Raw genomic sequence first — 25948 nt, forward strand, 5'->3', positions numbered from 1 at the left:
TTTCCACGATTGGCAAAAATTAGAAAAAACAAAAACCCAGGGTTAGCCAGAGTATGAGAACACACCAATGTTGCTATTAGTGAACCATATTTTTTCCCTTATCTATAAAAATGAAAAATAATGTTAAAATGCACAAACGCTTTCATTTAGCAATTGCATTTTAAAACTGAAGATACAGGGCACAAGTGGCACTAAGATAATGTACAAAAATGTTAGTTATGTGATGCTCGTTGCACAGGTAACGATAATTAAAAAACAAAACTGGGAACCACCTAGTTTACAAATGAATGGAGCTGTAGAGCTATTATATGGTTGATGGTATATCCTTAAGACTATGAAGCTTTTAAAAAGAAATGAGGTAGATCTATATGTGGTTCCCAAATTTATATTCTCATCTCCAGATTCATACATCTAAATGCCCATTTAAATGTCTAAAAGCATCTGAAATTCAACAAGACCAAGCACAACTCTTCTTCTCTCCTTATCTCCCCCTCAGTAAAGGACAACACTACCACCCAAGGGGGTCCCTGGGTGATGCGAACGTTAAGACACTTGGCTGCTATCTTAGTTATCTAGTGCTGCTAAAACAGAAATATCACAAGTGGGTGGCTTTAAGCTAGAAGTCTGAATTCAGGGTGCCAGCTCTAGGGGAACTCTTTCTCTGTCAGCTCTAGAGGAAGGTCCTTATGTCTTCTGAGCTTCTGCTCCTGGGCAGTCTTCATGTGGCTTGGCATCTCTCTTACCCCATCTCTACTCCGCTTGATTGTTTAATCTCTTCTATATCTCAAAAGAAATTGACTCAAGATACACCCTACACTAATTCTGCCTCATTAACGTTAAGTAACAGAGACACTCCATTCCCAAGTGGGATTATAACCACAGGCATAGAGGTTAGGATTTACAAATGTATTTTAGGGGGATATAATTCAATACATAACATTCCACCCTCTGCCCCCCCAAAATTCATGTTCTTGCCACATGCAAAACACATTGACTCCATCACATCATAGCAAAAGTCTTAAATCAATTGCAAGTCCAAAATCTCGTCTTCTGAAACATCCAAATCAAATATGGGTGAGACCCAGGTGTATTCCATCCTGGGGCAAAATTCCTCTTCATCTATGAACCTGTGAAATCTACAAGTTATCTGCTTCCAAAGTGCAATGGTAGAACAGGCACAAGGCAGACATTTCCATTACAAAAGGGAGAGATTGGAGGAAAAGAAGTGCACCAAGCAAGTACAAAACCTTGCAGAACACATTGGATAAGTTTAGGTTTAGAATCTAAAACCATTTCATTTCTGCCAGCATTTTAATATGAATTTAATTCTGCTAGCTGGCTCTTCATGAAACATGCTAACTAGAATAAAAGCTGTACAAATGTTCTTTACCAAAGAGAACGTTACCTTCTCTGAAATTTCCCAGTTGCCATTGAGTTAATTCTGACTTATGATAACCCTATGTACGTCAGACTAGAACTGCTCCATAGTGTTTTCAATGGCTAATTTTTCAGAAACAGATCACCAGGTCTTTCCTCCAAGGCACCTCTGGGTGGACTCAAACCACCAATCTTCTGGTTAGCAGCCAAGCACATTAACGTTTGCACCACCCAGGGATTCCACCTTCTCTGATAGAAACCTTTATCTCCTCAGGTTTCTACCAAGATGCTAACAAACCAGGTCTCACTTCAACAAACTTTTAAACCTCTGGAGGGCAGGACTGTGTTTACCTTCAAGCATCCCACAACATCAAACATGAAGAGTCATGAGCCACTTACTAACTTTGAATTTATCTTTTTCTTTATTCCAAGTTTTCTAGTCCCTTAAACTGATTCTCATTATAAGTATAAAAGAAAGAAAATGCCAGTCTTTACAAGTTCTACATGGAGAGGAGATGGCTTGAAAGGAATCAGGGGTCACTAAGTCCTCTGGATGGAAGGAAGTTTCAAAAAAAAGACTGCAACCTGCTCTGAGAAATACCTTTGGAGGTAGAAGTGAAATGCTATCCAAAGTGGGAAATGATTCCTCTCAAAGTCCTCTAATCTTTGGTAAAGTCTACAGAAATCCCAAAATGCTGAGTGCAAGTGCACTCCTTTTGTAAAATGTTAGAAGAGTCAAGTTGCATGTTGGTGGGTATGGGGCCAAAACAGAATTGGCCCTCATGGCCATAACAGAATGGGCCAGCATGGGCTGGGGGACATCTGGGTCACTTAAGGTTGATTTCAGCAGACGTGGCACCAGTCTACATAATTTATGAGTGAAACTGTTTTTAATACAGTGCAATTATTGCATTTCTAAACACGCAGCACAGTTTGAAACAAAGAAGAAAATCAAAATCATGGAAATACATTTTGTATCTAAAAATAAAGACTAAAGAATGAAACGTTTCTTTTTTTTTAAGAGAAGGACACCCATTTTTGTCAAACATTTCCAATGATTTGGGCCAGAAGTTATAATTTTCATATGATTCCCTAAGTCTCTTCTTCAAAATATGCTATTTGAGGTTGGCTTAGAGAACATGTGACCACATCTACTTCCCCACCGCCATTCTTCTTCCGCTGGAAGTGAATGTTAACTAAATCTGTTACAGTTTCTTCATCCATCTGAATGTCTTCCATTCCAGTCAGAAGCACCGTCCTGGTAGAGATTCCTGAAAATACCTAAGGAGGAAAAAAGAAAAGATAAATAGAAAAACTGTCAAGAACTTTGAATTACAACACTTTACAATTTACAAGCTCTATTAAATATTTTAGACTCTATCTTGACAGAGACAGGGAACCTCAGGAAGATTTCAAGCAGGGGAATGTAAGACTCAGATATGAGTTTTAGAAAGGTAACTCTAGTGGGATTATGGAGACCAGAGGAAAGGCCAGCAGCACTGGGCACAGATTCAGTGACCAAATGAATGCTGGTGGTAAGGGAAAATGAAGGGTCAAGTATGTGTTCTGTCTCTCAGGCTGGTCGACTAGGTAGGTGGTGGTAGCGTTAATTACTAAGAAGGTTCAGAAAAAAGCAGCCAGTTTGGGATAGAGATGAGTTCAGAAAACATGCAGAGGAAGAATTATTTCTAATATCCAATCACAGTAGACACATGAAAAAAAAAAAAATGTAGGTATGTCTCCACATAGAAAAACAAAGATTGTACTAGTATTTGAATAACTTCAGTTAAAAAAAGTATATAATAAATAAGGTACAGTTTTCCATTAAAATATTCTTTTTAAAAAACAGACTCATTCTGTATCAAGTAGACATGAAATTTTGATATCTCTCACTGAGAAGATTCAAATAGTGACAGACTCACAATTTTTTCTTTCTTAATTTTTTGGTGGGGTGAGGTTCGGCAGTGAGTTCCCAAAATGAAATTAAAGAGACGACTTTACCTGAAGCTTTTCCAAATGTGTTACTACATATGGAGAAACAGTAACTCTATGGCAGTTTTGATTTACATAAAGAGGGTAGTCTTTCTTTTTCAAAATCCTGTCAGCAACTACAAAGGAAATTCAAAAAATATTTTTTTCTTTTTTAATATCATTTTTTAACCAAAGTTCAACTTCTTTCTAACAGAATAATATCACAAACATTGAACTGAGTGATTAATTTTTTTGAAATATTACCAGGTATTTTAAAAAAAAAAAAGTCACAGCACATAATTTTGACAAATATAAGATCAAACAATAATAAGGTTAAAATAGTCCCTTCTGCCCTGAGCTGTTCTCTGCAGTCAAACGCACAAAAGGGTGCAACATCCTCAGACAGATTAGAAACAACCTACACGAAATAAAATAGCCACCTGTAGAAAGTAACCCACCTATCCAACAAAGACTGGGGCATTTCCCAATTTCCCAAGAAATACAAATGAAAACAACGCCTGGTATATCAAGATGTAAAGAGGTTATAAATTATTCAGTTGTACTGTAACTAAAACATCTGAAGTAACGATGTTTGTTAGCCAAAGGACAGAGGGTTTGAATGGCATCTAGAACACGTGAAAGCAAATAATAAAAACCCACAAGCATGTCAATATATATCCAGGACAAAGAAGATTTATTTTTTAACAGAAATATCCCTAGGATGGAGAAAGGCAACATGTCTAGATTACACAAAGTTTAATAGGCACAGTTGTCGAGAATATCCAACCACTTTTATTTTTAATTCCTCTCAGCAGGCCATCCCTGAGTCAAACATACCTGCCTTCAATCCCGGCTCTCCTACTTATGAGCTATGTGCCTTGGGTATGTTGTGTGACTTTGAAGCTTCAGAGACCTTTTGGCAAAATGAGCAAATAACAGCATTTACCTCAAAAGCTGTTGTGATGGGTCAGTAAGACATGCCTTGCAAACTATTTGGCATAGAACCTAGTTAAGCGTTAACCTATCATAACCTTAATACTACTTTTTTTTTCCTCTGGTGGGACATAAGGTCACTAAACCAAAAAAAACCAAGACCACTGCCATCGAATTGATCCCGACTCATAGCGTCCCTATGGGACTGAGTAGAACTACCCCATAGGGTTTCCAAGGAACACCTGGTGGATTCGAACCACTGACCTTTTGGTTAGCAGCTGTAGCTCTTAACCACTATACCACCAGGGTTTCCGATAAGTTGGCGAATGGTTTGCTCTCAACTACTAACTTAAAAATTGGCAGTTCGAACCCACCCAGTGGTGCTGTGAAGGAAAAGGCCTAGCTAGCTCTGTGCTTCCATGAAGATTACAGCCAAGAAAACCTATGGAGCAGTTCTACTCTGTAACAAATGGCATTTCCATAAGTATGAATCGACTTGAGAGCAATGGGTTTGGTTTGGTGTGGTAGCACATAACTTCTAGGAAGGTATTCCCCATATGGGAAAACACCATAGGTTTTCAATTCAGTATTATCTCTCACTGTAGAGTTTTAAATTGTATTCTAGTTTATAAATAACTTACAGATTTTTTTTTTTTTCTATACAAGAAATGGATCAACTAACATCACACAGATAAATCGAACATACGAACTTGAAAGATTAAAACCTGGATCCTCATCTGTGGAAATTTCCACTAAGTTATTATCCATTTCTGAGGTACTAATAAGGTGGCCCTCAAGGGTTCTTCTTTTTGTGATTCTCCCTAACTGTAACACACCCTACCAACATGCCTTAAACATCATCCGAAGGCCAGGTCACAAATACATTCTGCTATGTTTGTATGTGCCCAGAGAAACATCTGGAAAGACACCCAACTAACCATAACTAACTACAGAGTAGAAGGAAGAGATTTGAGGAAAGGTCTCACTTGTTCTTGTGTAGTTCAACTTCTTTAAAAAAAAGCATGTATTACTTTGTTTTGAAAAAAATCTGATCAATATTTTTTAATTAGATAGTTGGATTTCAAATATATATATGTATAAATCCAGGAGAAGCCTTAAGAATTATAATTATATTAATATGAGATTTTTACACTGAGAATCACTTGAATATATTAATAAAAGTAGCTGTAGAACCTTCTATTTTTAATCATAAGAATGTAAACCTCTCTAAAATGATTTAGTCAAAGTCTACTTCTACCTGAAAAGGAAACAGATGTCTTTTTTTTTTCAGTCACCCTTACAGTCTTCTCTAACATCAATTCTCTCAGAGATACTGGTCAGTAAGAGTAGGAGAAAGGAGAGAGAAGACTTTATATATATAATTTTTTTTAATTGCCTATTCTGTGCTAAGGGAGCAGTGGTAGAATTCTTGCCTTCCACATGGGAGACCCCGGTTCAATTCACAGCCAGCACACCTCAAGTGCAGCCACCAGCCATCTATCAGTGGAGGGTTGCATGTTGCTATGATGCTGAATGGGTTCCAGGAGAGCTTCCAGACTAAGATGGACTAGGAAGAAAGGTCTGGTAAGCTACTTCTGAAAAATCAGCCAATTAAAACCCTATGAATCCCAGTAGTCCAATCTCGTTGCACATGAGGTTGCCATGAGTTGGGGGCCAACTGGACAGCAGCTAACAATGATATTCTCAGCAAATAATATATACCTTTTATGTAACTCGATTTATATTGTTTCTATCAAATAAAAGTGCATGAGCCTCCAAATAATTCCACTCTAACAAACTAAATAACCTGACATTTTAAAAATCTAGGTAGAATTTAAAATCTACACTCAATAAACTAAATCCCCAGGATGGGTAATAGGCATTAGCTATTTATTTAAAAACACAAATGTTTCTATTTGGAAAAACAAAATGTCACAGATTGGGCACAATTACTGATGTGCCACTCTTAGGAATAAGGTGGATATGGAACACAGTCAGAGCCAGAACACGGTTAGAGGGAGCACAGACTTGCACAGTGAGTCGATACCACTGTATAATCTTGGGTAAGCTATTTAACCTCCCTAAACCTCAGCTTCCTGGCCAATAAAACGGATATAACACCTACCTCCACAGCTGTGCTAAGGATCAGACGACTGGACGACATAATGTGTAGGACAGGGATACTTTTAAAAATGGCAGAACATAATTGAATTGTAGAGTATTTGTTAACTTTCTATGTGCAAGTACCTCCAATTTCCACAAACGTGATGACAGCACTTTGGGACTGGTTGTCATACTCCACACACTCCACCTCTCCACCTCCGTTTTGGGACTTAGAAAAGCTCAGTTCTAACTTGTCTTTCATCTGATCTGCAGGCAATCTGCCATCAGCAGGAATTCCAGTAACATTGATCTTCACTTTAGAAACTTGTACGTGAACCTAGAAAGTAATTTTGTATTTGGAAATATGGATGAGAAAAGTGGCTGTGTTTAAGCGAATTCTAAAAAGTTTTCATCACTGTGTGTCTTAGTTATCTAATGCTACTATAAAAGACATACCACAAGGGGGTGGCTTTAACAAACAGAAATTTGTTTTCTCACAGTTTAGGAGGCTAAGTCCATATTCAGCGCACCAGGTCTAGGGGAAGGCTTTCTCTCTCTGTCGACTCTGGGGGAAGGTTCTTGTCTCTTCAGCTTGTTTCCTGGTTCCCTGGAGATCTTCATGTGGCTAGGCATCTATCTTCCCCCATCTCCACTTGTTTAATCTGCTCCTTTTATATCTTGTAAAAGATCGACTTAAAACACACCCTACACTAATCCTACCTCATTAACATAACAAAAACACCCCATTCTCAAATGAGATTATAACCACAGGCATAGAGGTCAATATTTACAACACATATTTCTGGGGGACACAATTCAATCCATAACACAGTGTTACCTGGAATCTGACTCCCGAGTTCAATGGAACCGGTTGGGCCGTAACCTCCACATCTTTATCCTCTATCTGTACATGATGTTTTCTCATTCTTATCACATTTTGGGCAACTGAAAATCAGTTTGGAAAGGATTAATGTTGGATATTTCACAGAGATTTTCTGCTTTTGATTTGAGAGTAAATTATGCTGTGTCGTTTAAGTTTCCATTACTGGGTTTAATTTTAAAGGGTATCATTTTTTAATTTTTCTTAGAATTTCCAAATGATAATACTCATGCTGCCAGAGTAGGATCTGTTAATATCAAAATAATTGACATTAGCAAAAAATGACAATGTAGAAATTCTTATCAAGTTACAGACACATCTCTTAAGCCCAATAATGCCTCAGAAATTCTAACATTATTTCAGTCCAGCCACGTCCTTTTGCTTTCCACAGTCGACAGCATTACCAGAGCCTTCTCCTACTATAAAAAAGTACAATCAGAAATTCTTCCATGTTGAGTAAGCTGGAAAAACTTTTCTGGCCCAGGTTATTTTTACAATTAATTTTATTTAACTTTATCATTTGTCACTCCTCCTTAGTATAAGCCCCATAGAAATACATATTTCTTTGTGTCTGTCTTCCCAGGGATTACATATTAAAGGCTACACAGCCTTGAGAGTATTAAAAGAGTGAGTCTTTTTTTCCCCCACATTTAATAAGGATTTCTACTTTTGATAAAATGCTCTTGAGGCCATTCTTTCAAAAGCTGGGAGCCCTGATAGACCAATCACAAAGCTATCAAGGCTAATTTATGACTGCAAATGGAAGAGGCTCAGTGATACAATTATTCCAAAAATCATTAGAACATCAAACAGCCAACTATGTGTCAGTTTCAAATGCACGTAGGTGTGTGATTATTTTTAATTGTGTGACATGAGAGTTCATAACACTTCGGTTGTTAATATCCGGGGCTGCTTATTCTAATTTACCATAAAGATAAGAGATGTTCATTCCCTGTCTTATAAACCTCACATGTGCTTATGACAACCAGACAGTATACCATAGCTGGAGGAAGAAAAAACTGGGCTAGAAAGCAGGGTATCACCATATGAGAACGAGCCCTGGTGGTGCAGTGGTGAAGTGCTCAGCTGCTAGCCAAGAGGTCAGAGGTTTGAACCCACCAGCGGCTCTGTGGTAAAAAGATATAGCTGTCTGCTTCCAAAAAGATTACAGCCTTGGAAACCTTATGGGGCAGCTCTACTCTGTCCCATAATGTCCCGATGAGTGGGAATCAACTCGATGTCAATGGATTAACGGGCACCACAATATGACTTTGTAACTTGGAATTTTGTGTGTGTGTGTGCTAATGAAAACAGGCAACAATAACAGAAGATAGCAATGAAGTAATACTCAAATGATGCTCTTTTTCTCCCACTTCCCGAAAACCCCCAACATCTGGTGATCAGACACAGCTGAGAGGGACCACTTGTGTTTCAACTTTTATGACTCACTCTGTCAGAAGCCAACTGCTGTTCAATTGTGTTAGAAACTAGTTGCCCCAGGAGAACAGAATCTTGGAGCCATACCAAGGGTGGAACCAGTGACGTCGCTATTTCTAAAGAAAATCCCAATTCTATCTCCAGCAATCCCAGGCAATTCCTGTGCAGAATTCCTTCCTCCTGAATCCTCCATTACATCATTTTAGTAATATCGCCATTACCACTGCCAACAGTCAATGTGGCTTTCAGCCTCCTCCCTCCACCCTCAGTGGCAGGGGAGGGACCAGGTTGACAACAAGCAAACTGGGTTTATATGCTTAGATGTGCATCAATGGATCCGCTGGAACGTCTTTCTTTTTCATGTTTACTTTCAGGCTATAGTGGTGGACTAGGTGTCAGGAGAAGTGGGCTACAATCACATATTCTCAGAATCTGCGCATGGCAAGGGTTTATGAGGACTACCTGGTCCCATCTCATAACTTGAAAAATCCAGGAAGAAGGCCCCATATGGCGGCCTGCCTCGAGGGATGCTGACTCAGTGAAAAGTAGAGGAGCAATCAGGATGTGGCTTTCAGCTCGGCAACTTGTTAACTGCGTAGACCTTGAGCCAGTTATGTATCTTCTTTAAGGTTCCGTTTCCTTATCTGGAAATTCCTAACAGGTAGCAATAACAATAGCTATTTTAAGTGTTATTATGTGTCGGACACTGTGCTAAGTAGTTTATAAACATTTTTGTTTAATTCTCAAGGCAGCGCTATGAAGCAAGTACTACCACAAAGTCTTTTGCACAAATCTGCGATTTCGAGTGTGGTTAGAGACCCAAACCAAACCAAACTCATTGCCATCAAGTCAATTCTGACTCATAGTGACCCTAAAGGACAAACTAGAATGGCCCCACTGGATTTCCAAGGCTGTAAATCCTTATGGACCCTATGGGGCAACTGGTGGGTTTAAACTATCAACCTTTCAGCTCCTTATGTATGTAGTTAAAGAACTCACCCGAAATCACACTTCTAGAAAGCAGTAGTGCTAGTACCCAAAGTCAGATCCTCCTCATTAAGGTGTCCCCAGTTCTGAGCAGGGCCTTATACCCATAGCAAACTTAGTGAATATTAGGTCCCATCCCAAATCTGACCCTCAAGCTCTTTCTGTTCACCGGTTACATGCCCATAGGGAAATCTCTTGAACTTCCTGAGAATTTGTTTCCTTGGCTACAAAATCTACATAACTACTACCTTATCCTATTGCTGTCATATAGTCATGCAAGAATAAAATGAGATGATGTCTGTGAAAGCATTCTGAGAACTATGTACAGCTCTATTATCCTAGGATATTATTACTATCATTATTAAAGAGGCAGGATGTAAAGCAGAAAGACGCTGGTATTCACCACCACACCACCTGGGTTTGAGTCCCAGAGCCATCACCTTCTGAATGAGGGACCACACTCAAGTCATTTCACATCTCAGTCACTTTCCTCATCTGTAAAATGGGGATAATCATACCTCCCTCTGGGTATTGCTATGAGAATGAAATGAAATGATGGATGTAAAAACTATAAAGCAATAGCAAATATCTATGAAAATACTCTGAAAGCCCAATTGTTTCCCAAATGTAATGCAGTCATATTTTTGAACATTCATCATACCTTCTTCTTTTTCAAAAGTGATGAGTGCTTGTCCTTTTTGTAGTTCATAAGGTACTTGTAAGTTCACTTGAAACGAACAGGAGACATTTAAAAACTGGCTGTCATTCTCAGGATTCTCCATGGATATGAATTTTATCTTTGTTTCAGGGACATCCTCTTTAATCTAATTCAAACAGAAATATTTGATTAAAATCAAGACAAGAAATAACTTAAGTCCTTCCAAGGATAATGTGATTTGATTATCCAATAATCCACTGATTATAGAACCCCAGAGAATACTGAGTGTGGTCTTACTTAGTATCTTTTAACAGTTGCTTCTTACCAGGTAAGACTGCTTAATGTAATCAAACACTCATCCTTTAATATTACTGCAGAGATGAAATTATAAGTATATAATTCTTTCACTTTTTCTAATCAGTGTTTATACTGATCAATATTGCAAGGTATTTGATTCTGAAGCCTACATCGTTCATGCAGACAAGTACCTTTTAAATAGCTGTGTCAAGAACAGGCTATTTTGCAAAGGAGTCATTAGACAGTTATGTTTAATCTCACTGTAAAGAGGTATGAAATATAGTCATGTGTATACTAAGGTTAATTTGATAGCAAATTCACAAAGTTTAATCCAAAAAAGAAGGATTCCTGAATTTTACAGTTTAATATTTGTCAAGTTTAAATTCTCCTTTCCTCAATACTTGTCCATCAACTTCTTAACCAAACTTGGGTTTTGGAAAACTGAAGAGACACTATCAACAAGAACTGCAACCTAGAAGATAAAGTTACATGGTTATATTTAACCCAGCAAACCCAGTGCCCTCGAGTCAATTCCGACTCATAGCGACCCTATAGGACGGAGTAGAACTGCCCCATAGAGTTTCCAAGGAGCGCCTGGTGGATTCGAACTGCCGACCCTTTGGTTAGCAGCCGTAGCACTTAACCACTACGCCACCAGGGTTTCCCATATTTACCTGCTTAAAATCACTGGGATTAAGAGATATATAGAAGTACACACAAATGAGCCAGGTGTTTGCATTTCTACTTCCCATGGTTGTTTTACATGCCTAATAAATGTGTTATCCCAAAGGGACTAGCAATACTCCATGAGTCATCTGATCTAATCTTACATTTATTCTATATACCTTGATATATAACTTCAGTAGAACTTCTGAGTACCATAAGGCCAACTTTACCAAAACAGTATGTAATGTTTAGGAAAAAAAGCAGAGTATTTCCCAGTAATGTGGAAATATTCAGTCAGGCACCTTCTGAAGCTGGTATAAGAAAGCCTGAATTCTAGTCCAGACCAGTGTCAGATAGCAATTCACTTACACCCCCTGGATCACAGTTTCTGTTCTCTGTAAAGTGGGCTAGCTGGGCTGTCTGCTCTCTAAAGGCCCTGAAAGTTGTAAGACTAAATGATCCTGGCTCCAGCCTAAGAGGTAACCAGAATCTTGGCAATTTTCTGCTAGATGCCACCCCAACTCATAAACACAGCACATGAGCCTCAATTTTTGGTATTCAATATCCGCCCCCCCCCCCATTTGAGAAACAAAAAGTGATAATGCTTTGTCATGGACTGAATTATGTCCCCCCCAAAAATATATCAATTTGGCTGGGCCATGATTCCCAGTATCGTTGTCCTCCATTCTGTGATTGTAATTTTATGTTAAAGAGGATTAGGATGGGACTGTAACACTCTTGTTAAGGTCACATCACGATCCAATGCAAAGGGAGTTTCCCTGGGGTGTGGTCTGCACCACCTTTTATCTTACAAAAAATAAAAGGAAAGGGAAGTAAGCAGAGAGTTGGGGACCTGTATCACCAAGAAAGCAGTGCCAGGAGCAAAGTGCATCCTTTGGACCTGCACAGAGAAGCTCCTAGTTCAGGGGAAGATTGATGACAAGGACCTTCCTCCAGAGCCAACAAAGAGAGAAAGCCTTCCGCTAGAGCTGGAGCCCTGAATTTGGATTTCTAGCCTATTAGACTGTGAGAAAATAAATTTCTCTTTGCTAAAGCCATCCACTTGTGGTATTTCTGTTACAGCAGCACTAGATGACCAAGACATGCTATAAGCATTAAAACTGTTTAAAGAAAGTACTTAACAATATGAGTTGTGGAGAAGAAAAAAAAAAGGGGGTGGTGAAAGTTATATCTACTTCAAATATAGGCAAATTTACGAGAATTTAAATGGTAAGGGTTAACATATGTCTAATTTTTTAAACTATAAAACTCATTTAAACTACTTATCTCCTTGGAAGAGGAGAAAAATAAAGGACTTAGTGAGAAGATCAAGAATTTAAAGCAAAAGTGATTGAGAATGGGTTTCTTTTGTTGTAAATTTAACTGGAGTATATATAAGTATAGAAAAATGAGTGTATCATACGTGTACAGCAAGATGAAAACCTGCAAAGCAAATACACACATATGAACAGGATCCAGATCAAGAAATGGAAAATGACCAACCCCTCAGAAGCTGCCTCATGTTCCCTTTCAGTTTCTACCTGCCTCCAAGCAGGCAGAAACCTACTATCCTAACTTCTAATATCCTGCCTTTGTGTTTTATTTAAACAGAAGCATATGGCATGCCCTCTTTTGTCTCTTTTGGCTCAACATCGTTATAGGTTGATCCATGTCCCCATAAAGGTATGTTCCAGTCCTGCCCCCTGATACCCATGAATGAAATCTTATTTGAAAATAGTATCTTTGTAGATGTAGCTAATATGAGGTCGGTCATATTGGAGGATAGTGAGTCCTCATTCAATATGACTGGTGTCCTTATAAGAGAATGCCATGTGAACACACGGAGAGAGACCCAGAGGGACGACAGCCATGTGAAGACAAAGGCAAAGATTAGAGTGATGCACCTACAAGCCACGGAATGCCAAAGATTACAGGAAACCATGGAAAGCTAGCAGAGAGTCACGGAGCATACTCTCCCTCAGAGCCCTCCAGAAGAAACCAGCCTTCTGACGTCTTGATTTCAGACTTGTACTCTCCAGAAAGTGAGGATAAATTTCTGCTTTTTGAGCCACTCAGTTTGTGGTACTTTGTTATGGCAACTCCAGGAAACTAATACAATGCTGTTTGTGAGATTCATCCATATTGTTGCATGTAGTTGTAGTTTGTTCATTCTCATTGCTGTGTAATATTCCATTGTACGAATATACGCTAGTTAATTTTTTCGTTCTACTGTGCGTGAACTTTGGTTGTTTTCAGTTTGGGGCTATTACAAATAGAGGTACTATGAATGGCCATAAAGTTTCAAAAGGGCATTCTGTGTCATTAAATTGTTTTTTCTGAAAAGTAGGTGTCCATTAAAAATGTGATACTTAAAAGGAGTTACCTGGAAGTTTCTGATGTTTCTAGTGTTCACTTTTAACTCAGTTTCAAGTTTTTGGATCTCTTCCTGCAGCCTAATATTTTGCTTCATAATTTCATCAGTTAGGTTCTAAAAAATATCAAACAATACCAAAAATTAAACCACCCCTGAATTCATTTTTCTAAATGAATTAAAGAAGCAAAATTTCTCTCAACCTGAGCAAGGGAAAGAAAGGTATCAGACATTGTCACAGAATAAATATCACATAAATAATATATTTGTTGAATGTCTTACACTGTCGCCTGTCAATTCTCATAATACTGCCATACATTATCATCACCATTATAGAAACAAGGAAGCGATCTCTTGCACTAGACAAAATCAAAGAAGTTTTAGTAACAGAGCAAGTGTTGAGACCGAGACCTTCTGAATCTTCAGGGTTGTATTAACTCTTTTCCTAGTTATTTGTGATCATGAACTGACTTTTAAAACATACTTTAATTGTGGCTATATGTTACTTTGAGACAATTAAAAAAAAAATAGCTGTGATTCCTGTAGTACACAGCTTCCTTGACACACCAGACATATAGCCTTGGGTAAGTGGTTTAAGCTACCTGGGGCCTGATCATATAATGATCATATAAATAAGCTCTTCATTTCTAGGTCCAAATCAAAGAAATGAGGGAGGGAGTTAGAAAGTAGCTAAGTTACAAACACTGTAAGAGAAAGACTAGAAAGATGATTCTATTGTAAGACTTAATAAAATAATAGAAGGGAAAAAAGTTGGAAAAGCCTATGTCCTCCCAAATTCAAGGTAGTGCTGCACAAAAAAAAAAAAAAACTGTTAAACAGATAAAATTCATTTTAAATAATACTTAGTAATTTTCCTTTTTACCTTATATTCTCCATCTTTCTTTAATGCTTCACAGAAATCCAACATATACTGTATCTTGTCTTTATTGGCTGCCATGATTCCCTAGTTATTATAAAAAATAAATATCTTTAAAAAGAAATATATGTACACATTCAAAAAGAAAGAAATAACTTTTACCCTCTTATGGAAGAAACATCTTCTCTTTGCTATGTCTTTTTTCCTGTCCTGAAAGTCTTTATTACCACCTGGCTTATACCTGAACAAAGCATTTATTTCAGATAACCTTCACACTTTTAAATATATAAAAGGATTCTAAAAATCCTTTGCATTTCAACATAATAATATACAGAAAATAATGAGTATTAACATTCCTTTGTAGTTCACATCCCAGTCACCATATTATGCTCCATTTTAAAAGACTACTATTTTTGGGTCCACGAATAGTGTTGTTGTTGTTAGGTGCCGTCGAGTCGGTTCTGACTCATAGCGACCCTATGCACAACAGAACGAAACACTACCCGGTCCTGTGCCATCCTTACAATCGTTGTTATGCTTGAGCTCATTGTTGCAGCCACTGTGTCAATCCACCTCGTTGAGGGTCTTCCTCTTTTCCACTGACCCTGTACTTTGCCAAGCATGATGTCCTTCTCCAGGGATGGATCCCTCCTGACAACATGTCCAAAGTATGTAAGACACAGTCTCGCCATCCTTGCCTCTAAGGAGCATTCTGGCCACACTTCTTCCAAGACAGATTTGTTTGTTCTTTTGGCAGTCCATGGTATATTCAATATTCTTCACCAACACCCCAATTCAAAGGCGTCAACTCTTCTTCGGTCTTCCTTATTCATTGTCCAGCTTTTACATACATATGATGTGATTGAAAATACCATGGCTTGGGTCAGGCACACCTTAGTCTTCAGGGTGACATCTTTGCTCTTCAACACTTTGAAGAGGTCCTTTGCAGCAGATTTGCCCAATGCAATGCATCTTTTGATTTCTTGACTGCTGCTTCCATGGCCGTTGATTGTGGATCCAAGGAAAATGAAATCCTTGACAACTTCAGTCTTTTCTCCATTTATCATGATGTCGCTCATTGGTCCAATTGTGAGGATTTTTGTTTCCTTTATGTTGAGGTGCAATCCATTCTGAAGGCTGTGGTCTTTGATCTTCATTAGTAAGTGCTTCAGGTCCTCTTCACTTTCAGCAAGCAAGGTTGTGTCATCTACATAATGCAGGTTGTTAATGAGTCTTCCTCCAATCCTGATGCCCCATTCTTCTTCATATAGTCCAGCTTCTCGATTATTTGCTCAGCATACAGATTGAACAGGTATGGTGAAAGAATACAACCCTGACGCACACCTTTCCTGACTTTAAACCAATCAGTATCCCCTTGTTCTGTCCGAACAACTGCCTCTTGATCTATGTAAAGGTTCCTCATGAGCAAAATTAAGTGTTCTGGAATTCCCATTCTTCGCAATGTTATCTATAGTTTGTTAGGATCCACACATGAATAGCACAAGTGGTTCATGCACTTGGCTACTAACCAAAAGGCTGGAGGTTTAAGTCTACCAGAGGCACCTTGGAAGAAAGACCTAGTGATCTACTTCAAAAAATTCTCTCATTGATAACCCTATGCAGTACAGTAGTTGTACTCTGACACACATGGGGTCACCATGAGTCAAGAGTTGACTCGATGGCAACTTTTTGTTTTTTTTTTTTAATTTTGGTCAGATGCTTTGTGTTGTCCCTCTTACAACAAAGATCAGAAAAGGCAAGTGAATCAGATATATGTGACAATCTAGGAACCCTAAGCATCAAAGACAAAGCTGAAGAATAGGACTGAGAACAGGCGGAAGGACAGTTAATTCAGTGACAGCAGAAACACGGATCACTGCCATCCTGCTAGGTGGATCTGCACAGCACACACAGATAGAGGCAAGTAGCAACATCCCAAGCTGAAACTCACTCCATCTGTTGTGGCTGAACTGCAGTGAATCTACACGCAGTTTCAGAACCAAACAGGAGCAACACCAGACCTGCGAAAGATGAGTACAAGCTCGAAACCCATCACATGCACTATAATCCTCCCCCCATGAGAGCTCTATGGCCAAGGAGTACTCCCTTCTCCTCATCCATCTCCCTACCCACTCCAACACTAGTCCAGCAGCATTCAACAGTGGCGTGTCCCTAAGAAGGGAACTCACTGCCTAGTCCAGAGGCCCTGGATAAGTAAAGCATTACTGAAGAAGAACAACAACAAGTGGGAGGACTCACACTACCTGATTTTAGAATCTATTATACAGCCATAGTAGTCAAAACAGTCTGGTACTGGTACAACAACGGATACATAAAACAACAGAACATATTTGAGAACCTAGACATAACTCCATCCACCTATGAGCAGTAGATATTTGACAAGGGGCCAAAGTCCTCTAAACGGGGAAAAGATAGTCTAACCAATAGTGCTGGCATAACTAGATGTCTGTCTAAAAAAATGAAACAAGGCCCATACCTTACACCATACACAAAAACTAACTCAAAATGGATCAAAGACCTAAACATAAAATCTAAAATGATAAAGATCATGTAAGAAAAAATAGGGACAATGCTAGGGGCCTTAATACACGGCATAAATAGTATACATACCATAACTAACAATGCACCAGAAAGATAAATTAGATGACTGGAAGCACCTAAAAATTAAATACTTATGTTCATCAAAAGACTTCACCAAAAGAGTAAAAAGAGAACCTTCAGACTGGGAAGAAATTTTTGGCTACGACATATCCGACAAGAGTCTAATATCTAAAATCTACAAAATACTTCAACACCTCAATAACAAAAAGACAAATAATCCAATTAAAAAATGAGGAAAGGATGTAAACTGACACCTTACCAAAGAAGACATTCAGGCGGCCAATAGACATGTGAGTAAAAGCTCGCAATCATCAGCCATTAGAAAAATGCAAATCAAAACTACAAGGAGATACCATCTCAACCCAACAATACTGGCACTAATCCAAAAAACACAAAATAACAAACGCTGGAGAGGTTTCGGGGAGATTGGAACTCATGCTTTCCTGGTGGGAATGTAAAATGGAACAACCACTTTGGAAAACTATATGGTGCTTCCTTAAAAATCTAGATCTAGAAACACCATATGCTCCAGCAATCCTACTCCAATGAATATACCGTAGAGAAGTAAGAGCCATCACATGAACAGACACATGCACACCCATGTTCACTGCAGCACTATTCACAATAGCAAAAAGATGGAAACAACCTAAGTCCCCAACAACAGATGAATGCATAAACAAATTACGGTACATACACACAACAGAATACTACGCAAAGATAAAGAACAAAGATGAATCTGTGAAACATCTCACAGCGTGGGTGAATCTAGAGGGCATTATGCTGAGTGAAATAAGTCAGTCACGAAAGGACAAATGTTGTATGAGGCCACTATAGAAAGAACTCAAGAGAAGGTTTACACACAGAAAAAAATATTCTTTGATGGTTACGAGGGTGCAGAGGGAGCGGCAGGTGAAATCACTAACTAGATAGTAGACAAGAGTCAACTCTGGTGAAGGGAAAGACAACATGCAATATGCAGAAAATCAGCACAACTGGACCAAAGCAAAAGCACAGGAGTTTCCCAGACATATCCAAATACTCCAAGGGACCAAGGAGCTGGGGCTGGGGCTAGTGACCATAGTCTCGAGGGACATCTAGGACAACTGGCACAACATAGTTCATAAATAAAATGTCCTACATCCCACTTTGGTGAGTACCATCTGGGATCTTAAAAGCTTGTGAGTGGCCATTTAAGATCCATCTATTGGTTCCATTCTATCCAGAGCAAAGGAGAATGAAGAAAATCAAAGACACAAGGAAAATATTAGCCCAAAGAACTAAAGGACCACATGAACCAGAAACTCCACCAGGCAGAGCCCAGAAGAACCAGATGGTGCCCGGCTACCGCCACTGACTGCTCTGACAGGGATCGTAACAGAGAGCTCCAGACAGAATGCGAGAAAAATATAGAACACAATTCAAATTCACAAAAAAAGACCACACTTATTGGTCTGACAGAGACTGGAGGAACCCCCAACGCTACAGGCCCTGGATACTCTGCTAACTCAGAACTGAAACCACTCCTGAAGCCCACTTTTCAGACAAAGATTAGACAGGCCTATACAAAAAAATAGTAATAATAACACATGTGACGAACATGCTTCTTAGTTCAATCAAATATATGAGACCAAATGGGCAACTCTTGCCCAAAAGCAAGATTAAGACAGGAAGGGACAGGAACTGGACAAATGGACACAGGGAAACCAGAATGGAAAGGGAAACATACTATCACACTGTGAGAATTGCAACCAATGTCACAAAACAATATGTGTATAAATTTCTGGATGAGAAATTAGATGGCATGTATCAATATTAATTTTTGATTTTTACAATTATATTGTAGTTACAAGAGCCCTGGTGATGCAGCAGTTAAAGTGATCGACGGCTAACTGAAAAGTCAGCAGTTCAAAACTACCAGCAGCTCCGCAGGAGAAAGATCTGGCACTCTGCTCCATAGACATTTATAGCTTCGACTCAACGGTGGTAGGTTGTTGTTTTTTTTTTTTAATTGTAGTTATGTAGAATGCTTTTTGTAAAAGGATATAAACACTGGTGGTTTCAAACTGGGGACCTTTTCGTTAGCAGTTGATCCCTTTAACCACCACGCCCCACTGTGCCACCAGGGCTCCTCATTATAATCACAAGGACCCTCGAAAGTGAAAATGGGAAGCAGAAGGGAAAGTCAGAGATGTGACTACAGAAGAATGATCAAACAGATGCAATGTTGCTGGCTTTCAAGATGGAAAAAAGGGCCATAAGCCAAGGAAAACGGCAGCCTTTTGTTGTTAGCTTCCCTGGAGTTGATTCTGACTCATGGTGACCCCATGTGTTAGCTACTGGAAAAGGTAAGAGAACTGATTGATCCCAAGAGCCTCCAGAAAGGAACTTAGTTCTGCCAACACCTTGAGTTTAGCACAGTGCGACTCATGTCAGGCTTCTAACCTACAGAACTGTAAGAAAAGAAATTTGTGTTGTTTTAAGCCACTAAATTTAAAACAATTTGTTATGGCAGCAAATAAACCGATACACATCACCACCACCCATTTACTACCTATTTCCCTAATAGATTACTGTGGTGCCAGACCTGATACAATCTAACCTTCCTATATGCACACCTGTCAGCAAAAAAAGAAAAGCCCAAAGAATGAAATTAGGGGAAGGAAGGAAGGAAGGAAGGGCATGGGGATTAATAAAGTACCATGCTATGGATAATGAAATACATATAATCTTAAAAGAATTTAAGCACCTTGCCTAGACTGGGAAACACAGTATTCTCCTTTGGATGGCTCCTTCAAGAAAAACCCTGCATGTTGGGCAGCTCATGTCTGGAGGGGAGATGAGGAGGGCAGAAGCTGGCTGAATGGACACAGGAATACAGGGTGGAGAGAGGGAGTGTGCTGTCTCATTAGAGGGAGAGCAATTAGGAGTATATAGCAAGGTACATATAAATTTTTGTATGAGAGACTGACTTGACTTGTAAACTTTCACTTAAAGCACAATAAAAATAAAAATAAAAAAACCCTGCATATTGTGAAAAGCGAGGCTTAAGTGAAGAGAGCTTTGTCTGTTTTTTAAGGAATCCATTTTCCTAAGAACTATCTCAAGAGACTATAAAATGCCAGGGAAACACAAATCATTTTAAGTTTCCATTTCCGGAATGCACTAAAGCAAACTAAAGGGACAGGAACAGACGCAGGACACGATAGAGAAGCCAACTTGTGCCAGGGGCCATGCGCCCCCTCGGCGTATCTGTAGCTAAGGAGAACCCGGCTGCTGACAGCAGAGCGCGCGGGGTCCGATCTGCGGGGGTCGCAGAGCCTCCTCCCGCGCCCTCTCTTCTGGGCGCTTCCCCCACCATCCCCAGCTTAGCGGAAATCTCCTCCCTACCCACCCGAGGCCCGTCTAGCCCGGGGCTACTAGTAGCACAGATGGCAGCCAAACAGCAGCCGGGAACAGGACGCCCCACTCACCCACGTCGGCCAGCACAGTGCAGGGACTCTGCGCCCCGGCCTCGCCCTGGGCCCAGCGCGCCAGCCCTTCCGGGAAACCACGTGAGGCTGCGCGCGGGGGAGCGCGCCTTCCTCCGGCCAAAGGCCAAAGGCGCTGCGCAGGAACCGCCCTGGGCTTCCCGATGCTGATGCTGCCTTATGCAAACGCGTCCCTGGAGATCTGAGGGGCCATTCCGGCCTAGGTGTCACTCGGATTAATAGTTTGGTTTCTTAAAAAATAAAAATAAAACAAACTCTCCTCAAATGCTGTTTTCTTTTAAACTAATCACTACTAACACCAAACCTGGTACCTCCAGTGATTTTAAGGTGTATCACTAGCAACACAAAGCTCTAATCAGTTTTATTTTCTGTTTTTAAAAGGTGGTTTGTGTGTTCGTTTTGTGAGAGTCTATCCCAAAAGTAGTCCTGAAGTTTCTATTAACACTAATAATTAGGACATGTTTTTAAAACCGTGTGTGTGTGTGTGTGTGTGTTTTATGGGAGTGTATTGATGGCAAAGTGGATAGAAACCAAATAAACTCAATGAGATTACATAAAGCAGGAATCTCCCTTGGACCGTGCCTTCCAGATTGTCTCATTGTAATTTATCGATCTTAATAAACTTAAACTACAGTTTTTTTTTTAATAGCCAGCACAGCACCAACGTTTCTGTGTGTCTTTTGCAAAGTCCCCTGGGCGAAAGTTGGGAAAACTGCAGTGCTCACGTAGTTTCTATGACCCATGTCCCTTGAAAGTTTTCTTATAATCTTTTGTTTTGTTGTGAACCTTGTAAATAAATGCTTCATTAGGTGTGAACGTTTCCTTTGAAGATAAAACATCTGGCATAGCTCAAGATCTGAGTGTTTCTTAACCCTGCACAAAGACCCACCCCACAGCTGCACTTGCTCATTAATAGAGATGGCAGAGGTATATCAAAATCACATAGAGTTCTAGTTTGTAGTATATAATAACAAAAACAAAAAAAAACAAGACAAACCCGTTGCCGTCAAGTCAATTCTGACTCAGAGTAACCCCATCGGAGAGAGAACTGCTCAGTACGGTTTCTAAGGAGTGGCTGGTGAATTACAACTGCCAACCTTTTGGTTAGCAGCCGAGCTCTTAACCACTGAGCCACCAGGGCTCCACCGATATAGTGGTCCTGAAGAACAGATTAAAAGAAGTAAAATTCATAAATCAAGAAAGTTGATAGAATCAGTTTCCATTTGTTCTTTTCTTAGAATAACATGTCTAAGCAGAAAAAAAATAAATAGGAAAAAGGACTGCCCACTGCGGTAGGTGATAAGGACTTCTTTGTACTCCTCGGCCCACTTAGAAAATACAAAAACTCCATCTATTGCAAATTGAGAAAGAATTATTTCTGCTCTACCTTGGGATTTCAGAGGGAGCATGAACTCTAGAGGTTATTTAGTTCAATCTCAATTCTTTTTTATTATGTTTCATACAAAGATATAAGGGGCAGGACCTTCTTTCATTACTTTTTATACAATGATATAAGGGGCAGGGCCTTGGCCAGAACAGGTTGTTGTTGTTGTTGTTGTTGTTGTTGTTGTTAGGTGCCAGTGAGTCAATCCCAACTCATAGTGACCCTATGCACAACAGAACGAAACACTGCCCAGTCCTGAGCCACCCTTACAATCGTTGTTACGCTTGAGTTCATTGTTGCAGCCACTGTGTCAATACACCTCGTTGAGGGTCTTCCTCTTTTCTGCTGATCCTGTACTTTTCCAAACATGATGTCCTTCTCCAGGGACTGATCCCTCCTGACAACATGTCCAAAGTATGTAAGACGCAATCTCACCATCCTTGCTTCTAAGGAGCATTCTGGTTGTACTTCTTCTAAGACAGATTTGTTCCTTCTTTTGGCAGTCCATGGTATATTCAATATTCTTTGCCAACACCACAATTCAAAGGCGTCAATTCTTCTTCGGTCTTCCTTATTCATTGTCCAGCTTTCACACCCATACGATGCGACTGAAAATACCATGGCTTGAGTCGGGTGAACCTTAGTCTTCAAGGTGACATCTTTGCTCTTCAACACTTTGAAGAGGTCCTTTGCAGCAGGTTTACCCAATGCAATGCATCTTTTGATTTCTTGACTGCTGCTTCCATGGCTGTTGATTGTGGATCCAAGGAAAATGAAATCCTTGACAACTTCAATCTTTTCTCCGTTTATCATGATGTTGCTCATTGGTCCAGTTGTGAGGGTTTTAGTTTTCTTTATGTTGAGATGCAATCCAAGGCTGATCTAATATTGACTCAGATCTTTTAGGTAGAAACTGAGCAAAGGGCAAAGTGTTACAAGTAGCGGGGAAGCCTTTTTAAGACACATACATCTTAAAGCAGATCCATATGCCAATAGCCTGAATTCGACTCAGCTTCAAATCAGGTACTGTGCAAAGTGCTAGGGTTTTAAAGATGGTCATGTCATTATTGATAATAATAATTGCTAACATCTACTGAGAACTTCTGGGCATTTTATAAACCTTTTTCATTTTGCCAACAACCATATGAAACATAAGTATTATCCCCATTTTGCCAATGAGGAGTCTAAGACTTAAAGAAGTAACAGAAAATCAAGCTTGTAACATGTGGTAAGGTTGCTGTTATGCTCTACTTTCAACCACGAAACTAAAGTCTTCAAATTGTGTTCTATGGCACATGGCGAGGAGGGAGGTCGATGCCCAAACTGGATTGAGAAATGCCGAACACTGGATTCCCTTTTGGAGATTCACAATCCCATCAGTATATTAAGAGTTCTGATAAATCTTGAAGGGAAGATTGAAGGACACTTTAAAAAAAAAAAAAAACAAATTTTATTCAACGTGGATTTTATCAAACTAACTTGACCATTAAATCATTTTTTTATGGAACAGCTATGAAACCTTGAGTTGATTCTAAGGGGACAATTTGAGTAATGCTTTGTTAAATTATACTATATCCTTGGCGCAAACACTTAAGTATTTGGCTAATAACATAAATGCTGGTCCACCCAGAGGTGCCTCAGGAGAAAGCCTGCTGATCTACTTCCCAAAAAATCACAGTCATTGAAAATCCTGTGGATCTCAGTTGTATCCAGACACACATGGAGTCGCCATGAGCCAAAATTGACTTAACAGCAACTGGTTAGTTTGTTTAATGTAAAAGTTATTATTTATTGAGTGTTTATCATGCACTCAAGTATTTGTCGCACGTGAGATGCGGCACTCTGTGCCTTGGACACTTCATGTAAATCTACACAGCAATGATAAGAGATATATTTTACGTATTTATCTCCTTCACTAGATGATAATAAACTCCTCCCAGGCCTCCCCATACACACACACATCCTCCATTAAGTGCTATGGAGAGGTGGGATACCAGGAGTAATTAGACCACAAAACTGTAGGATACTGAGTAGTCTCCTCTACCTCAAGAGATTAGTGGCTGCTTCTTTCACAGAAGAGCTGAAGATTGAGTTGACTCAGAAAGAGGAGGTGGACTGAGGCAAAAGGTTGGGTGGAAAAGCCCACAGGCATGAAAAAATTTGAGAGCTAACAACAGTAAAGGACCTATGAAAAGATGAGAAAAATACCAGACATCCGTTCTATTATACTCCTCCTTTTGGAAAAGGTCCCCTACACCAAGGTTACACGCCTCTTGCTAAGAATTTGGTAATCTGGTTTGCAGTTCTTTCTTCGGATATTGGAACACTTATAACACGCCCAGCATTGTGCAAGATTCTGGGGAATACAAAGGAATTCTGTAACTTGATTCTAGTTTTCAACTGGTTTGCAATTGTAACATATAAACGCTAAAGGAAAACAAATACCCCATCCCTTGCTCAGGTAGTACTACATATTTAAGAGCATGGATTTGATATCAGATGTGAGTTTGAATCCCAAATTCAAGTTGCTAAAGCTTTCTGATCTCCATTTTCTCATCTGTAAAATGGAGCTGCTGTGAAAGATTTACTACTGTACATCAAGTATTAAACACAGTGGACGGAAATCAAAGTGTTTTTAGGGGTCCATGGTGCTCTTTTCTTGAGGAAAGAAAAGCAACAGCTGTTCCTGTCTGCCTACGTCTCTTTCAGAGAGCAATGGCTCCGGGACTGCAGCCAGGCTTCCATTACAGCTCTCTTAGATGGAAAGAAAGGAATAAAGCAGGATGGTGGACTGGTCAAAATGATGCATAAGCGTGGAAAGAGGAAGAAAGGAGAAGCCAGGAAAAAAAAACAAGAACAGTGTATCTGAAAACCTTGAAAGGGATATTCTTTTCTCTTTCATCAATATTCATTTCAATTTATTCTAAATAGTTTGCCCTTGTGTACAATGTAACAAGATAGAATGATCTCACACACAAGGCTCATTTTAATAATATAATATCTACACAGGGTAGTTTGATGATGTTGGGTATACAAAGCCAGGGTTAATTCATTCCTCTTGGGGCTTAAACTTCACCAGATGAATGATAAATAAAAACAAGCTTCATCTCCAATAAAAATAAAACAAACAAAAAAATGTTTGTTCAGATCTTATATCGCTTGGTCCTTTAACGAATTGGAATGAAAATATGATTGCCTTTTGGGAGGCTGACCTCAGCTGTTTTTCAACCATCTGAAAAATAAAACCTCTAAATTTGGTGCCCATATTCAAAATAACACTTTCTCAGGTATATGAACAGCAGCAGGCAGGTTAGCTTGTCATGGAAAGTGAACCATCTTAAAGTTATCAGGAGAAGCAGGACTGAGTTTTTGCCTTGACTCTTACTAGCTCTGTGAGCTTGGGCATTTGTAATGGGTCTGACACACACAAGGCACTCAAAATGTTAGTTCTAATCATATTTCCCTTTAGCTTTCTGAGACTCTATTTCTCCATTTCCGCAAATGTAAAAATGAAGGTAATAATATTAACCAAAAAATTATAGAATGTTTTGTAGCAGTTAAATGAGCTAATACACACACACATATATATAAATGCTTTTGAACAGTAAATGTGAAGTAAAATAATAATATTATTAGTATTAATATTGCCTTCTGATTTTTAAGCTCTAATTAGAAGAGTCGATTATCAGGGGTGATGGTGGGAGAGGAGAATATAACTAGATAACTTAAAAAAATCTAGAAGCTGGATGAAGCCCCGGCAATTGCATGCAACCACCTTTGATGTGCACTATACTATGCTTCTTGTTTCCCCCGGAATCGTGCAAAGTGTGATAAGGAGGGATCTGGGCTGCCGTGGCTTGGTTGGTTGTTGGTTTGTAACAGGATAGAAAAAGTAAG

The 25948-nt window shown here is 39.3% G+C and overlaps 1 protein-coding gene across 1 annotated transcript in view; it reads right to left on the bottom strand.

Moving 5' to 3' along the window:
- Positions 1–1776: 1776 nt before the first annotated feature.
- The window catches only part of NMI (N-myc and STAT interactor), a 42824-nt gene continuing 18652 nt past the window's right edge, over positions 1777–25948 (bottom strand). Inside the window, exons 3-10 of the mRNA XM_049888522.1 lie at positions 20650–20897; positions 14564–14644; positions 13693–13797; positions 10350–10512; positions 7223–7329; positions 6529–6721; positions 3379–3485; positions 1777–2658 (exon numbers count right to left, since the gene is read on the bottom strand). Coding sequence (XP_049744479.1) covers positions 2470–2658; positions 3379–3485; positions 6529–6721; positions 7223–7329; positions 10350–10512; positions 13693–13797; positions 14564–14644; positions 20650–20897 — 1193 coding nt within the window. The 3' untranslated portion in view covers positions 1777–2469. The remainder of the gene's footprint in view (positions 2659–3378; positions 3486–6528; positions 6722–7222; positions 7330–10349; positions 10513–13692; positions 13798–14563; positions 14645–20649; positions 20898–25948) is intronic.

Source organism: Elephas maximus, chromosome 6, assembly GCF_024166365.1.
Source record: "Elephas maximus indicus isolate mEleMax1 chromosome 6, mEleMax1 primary haplotype, whole genome shotgun sequence".
In the NCBI taxonomy this organism is placed as follows: domain Eukaryota; kingdom Metazoa; phylum Chordata; class Mammalia; order Proboscidea; family Elephantidae; genus Elephas; species Elephas maximus.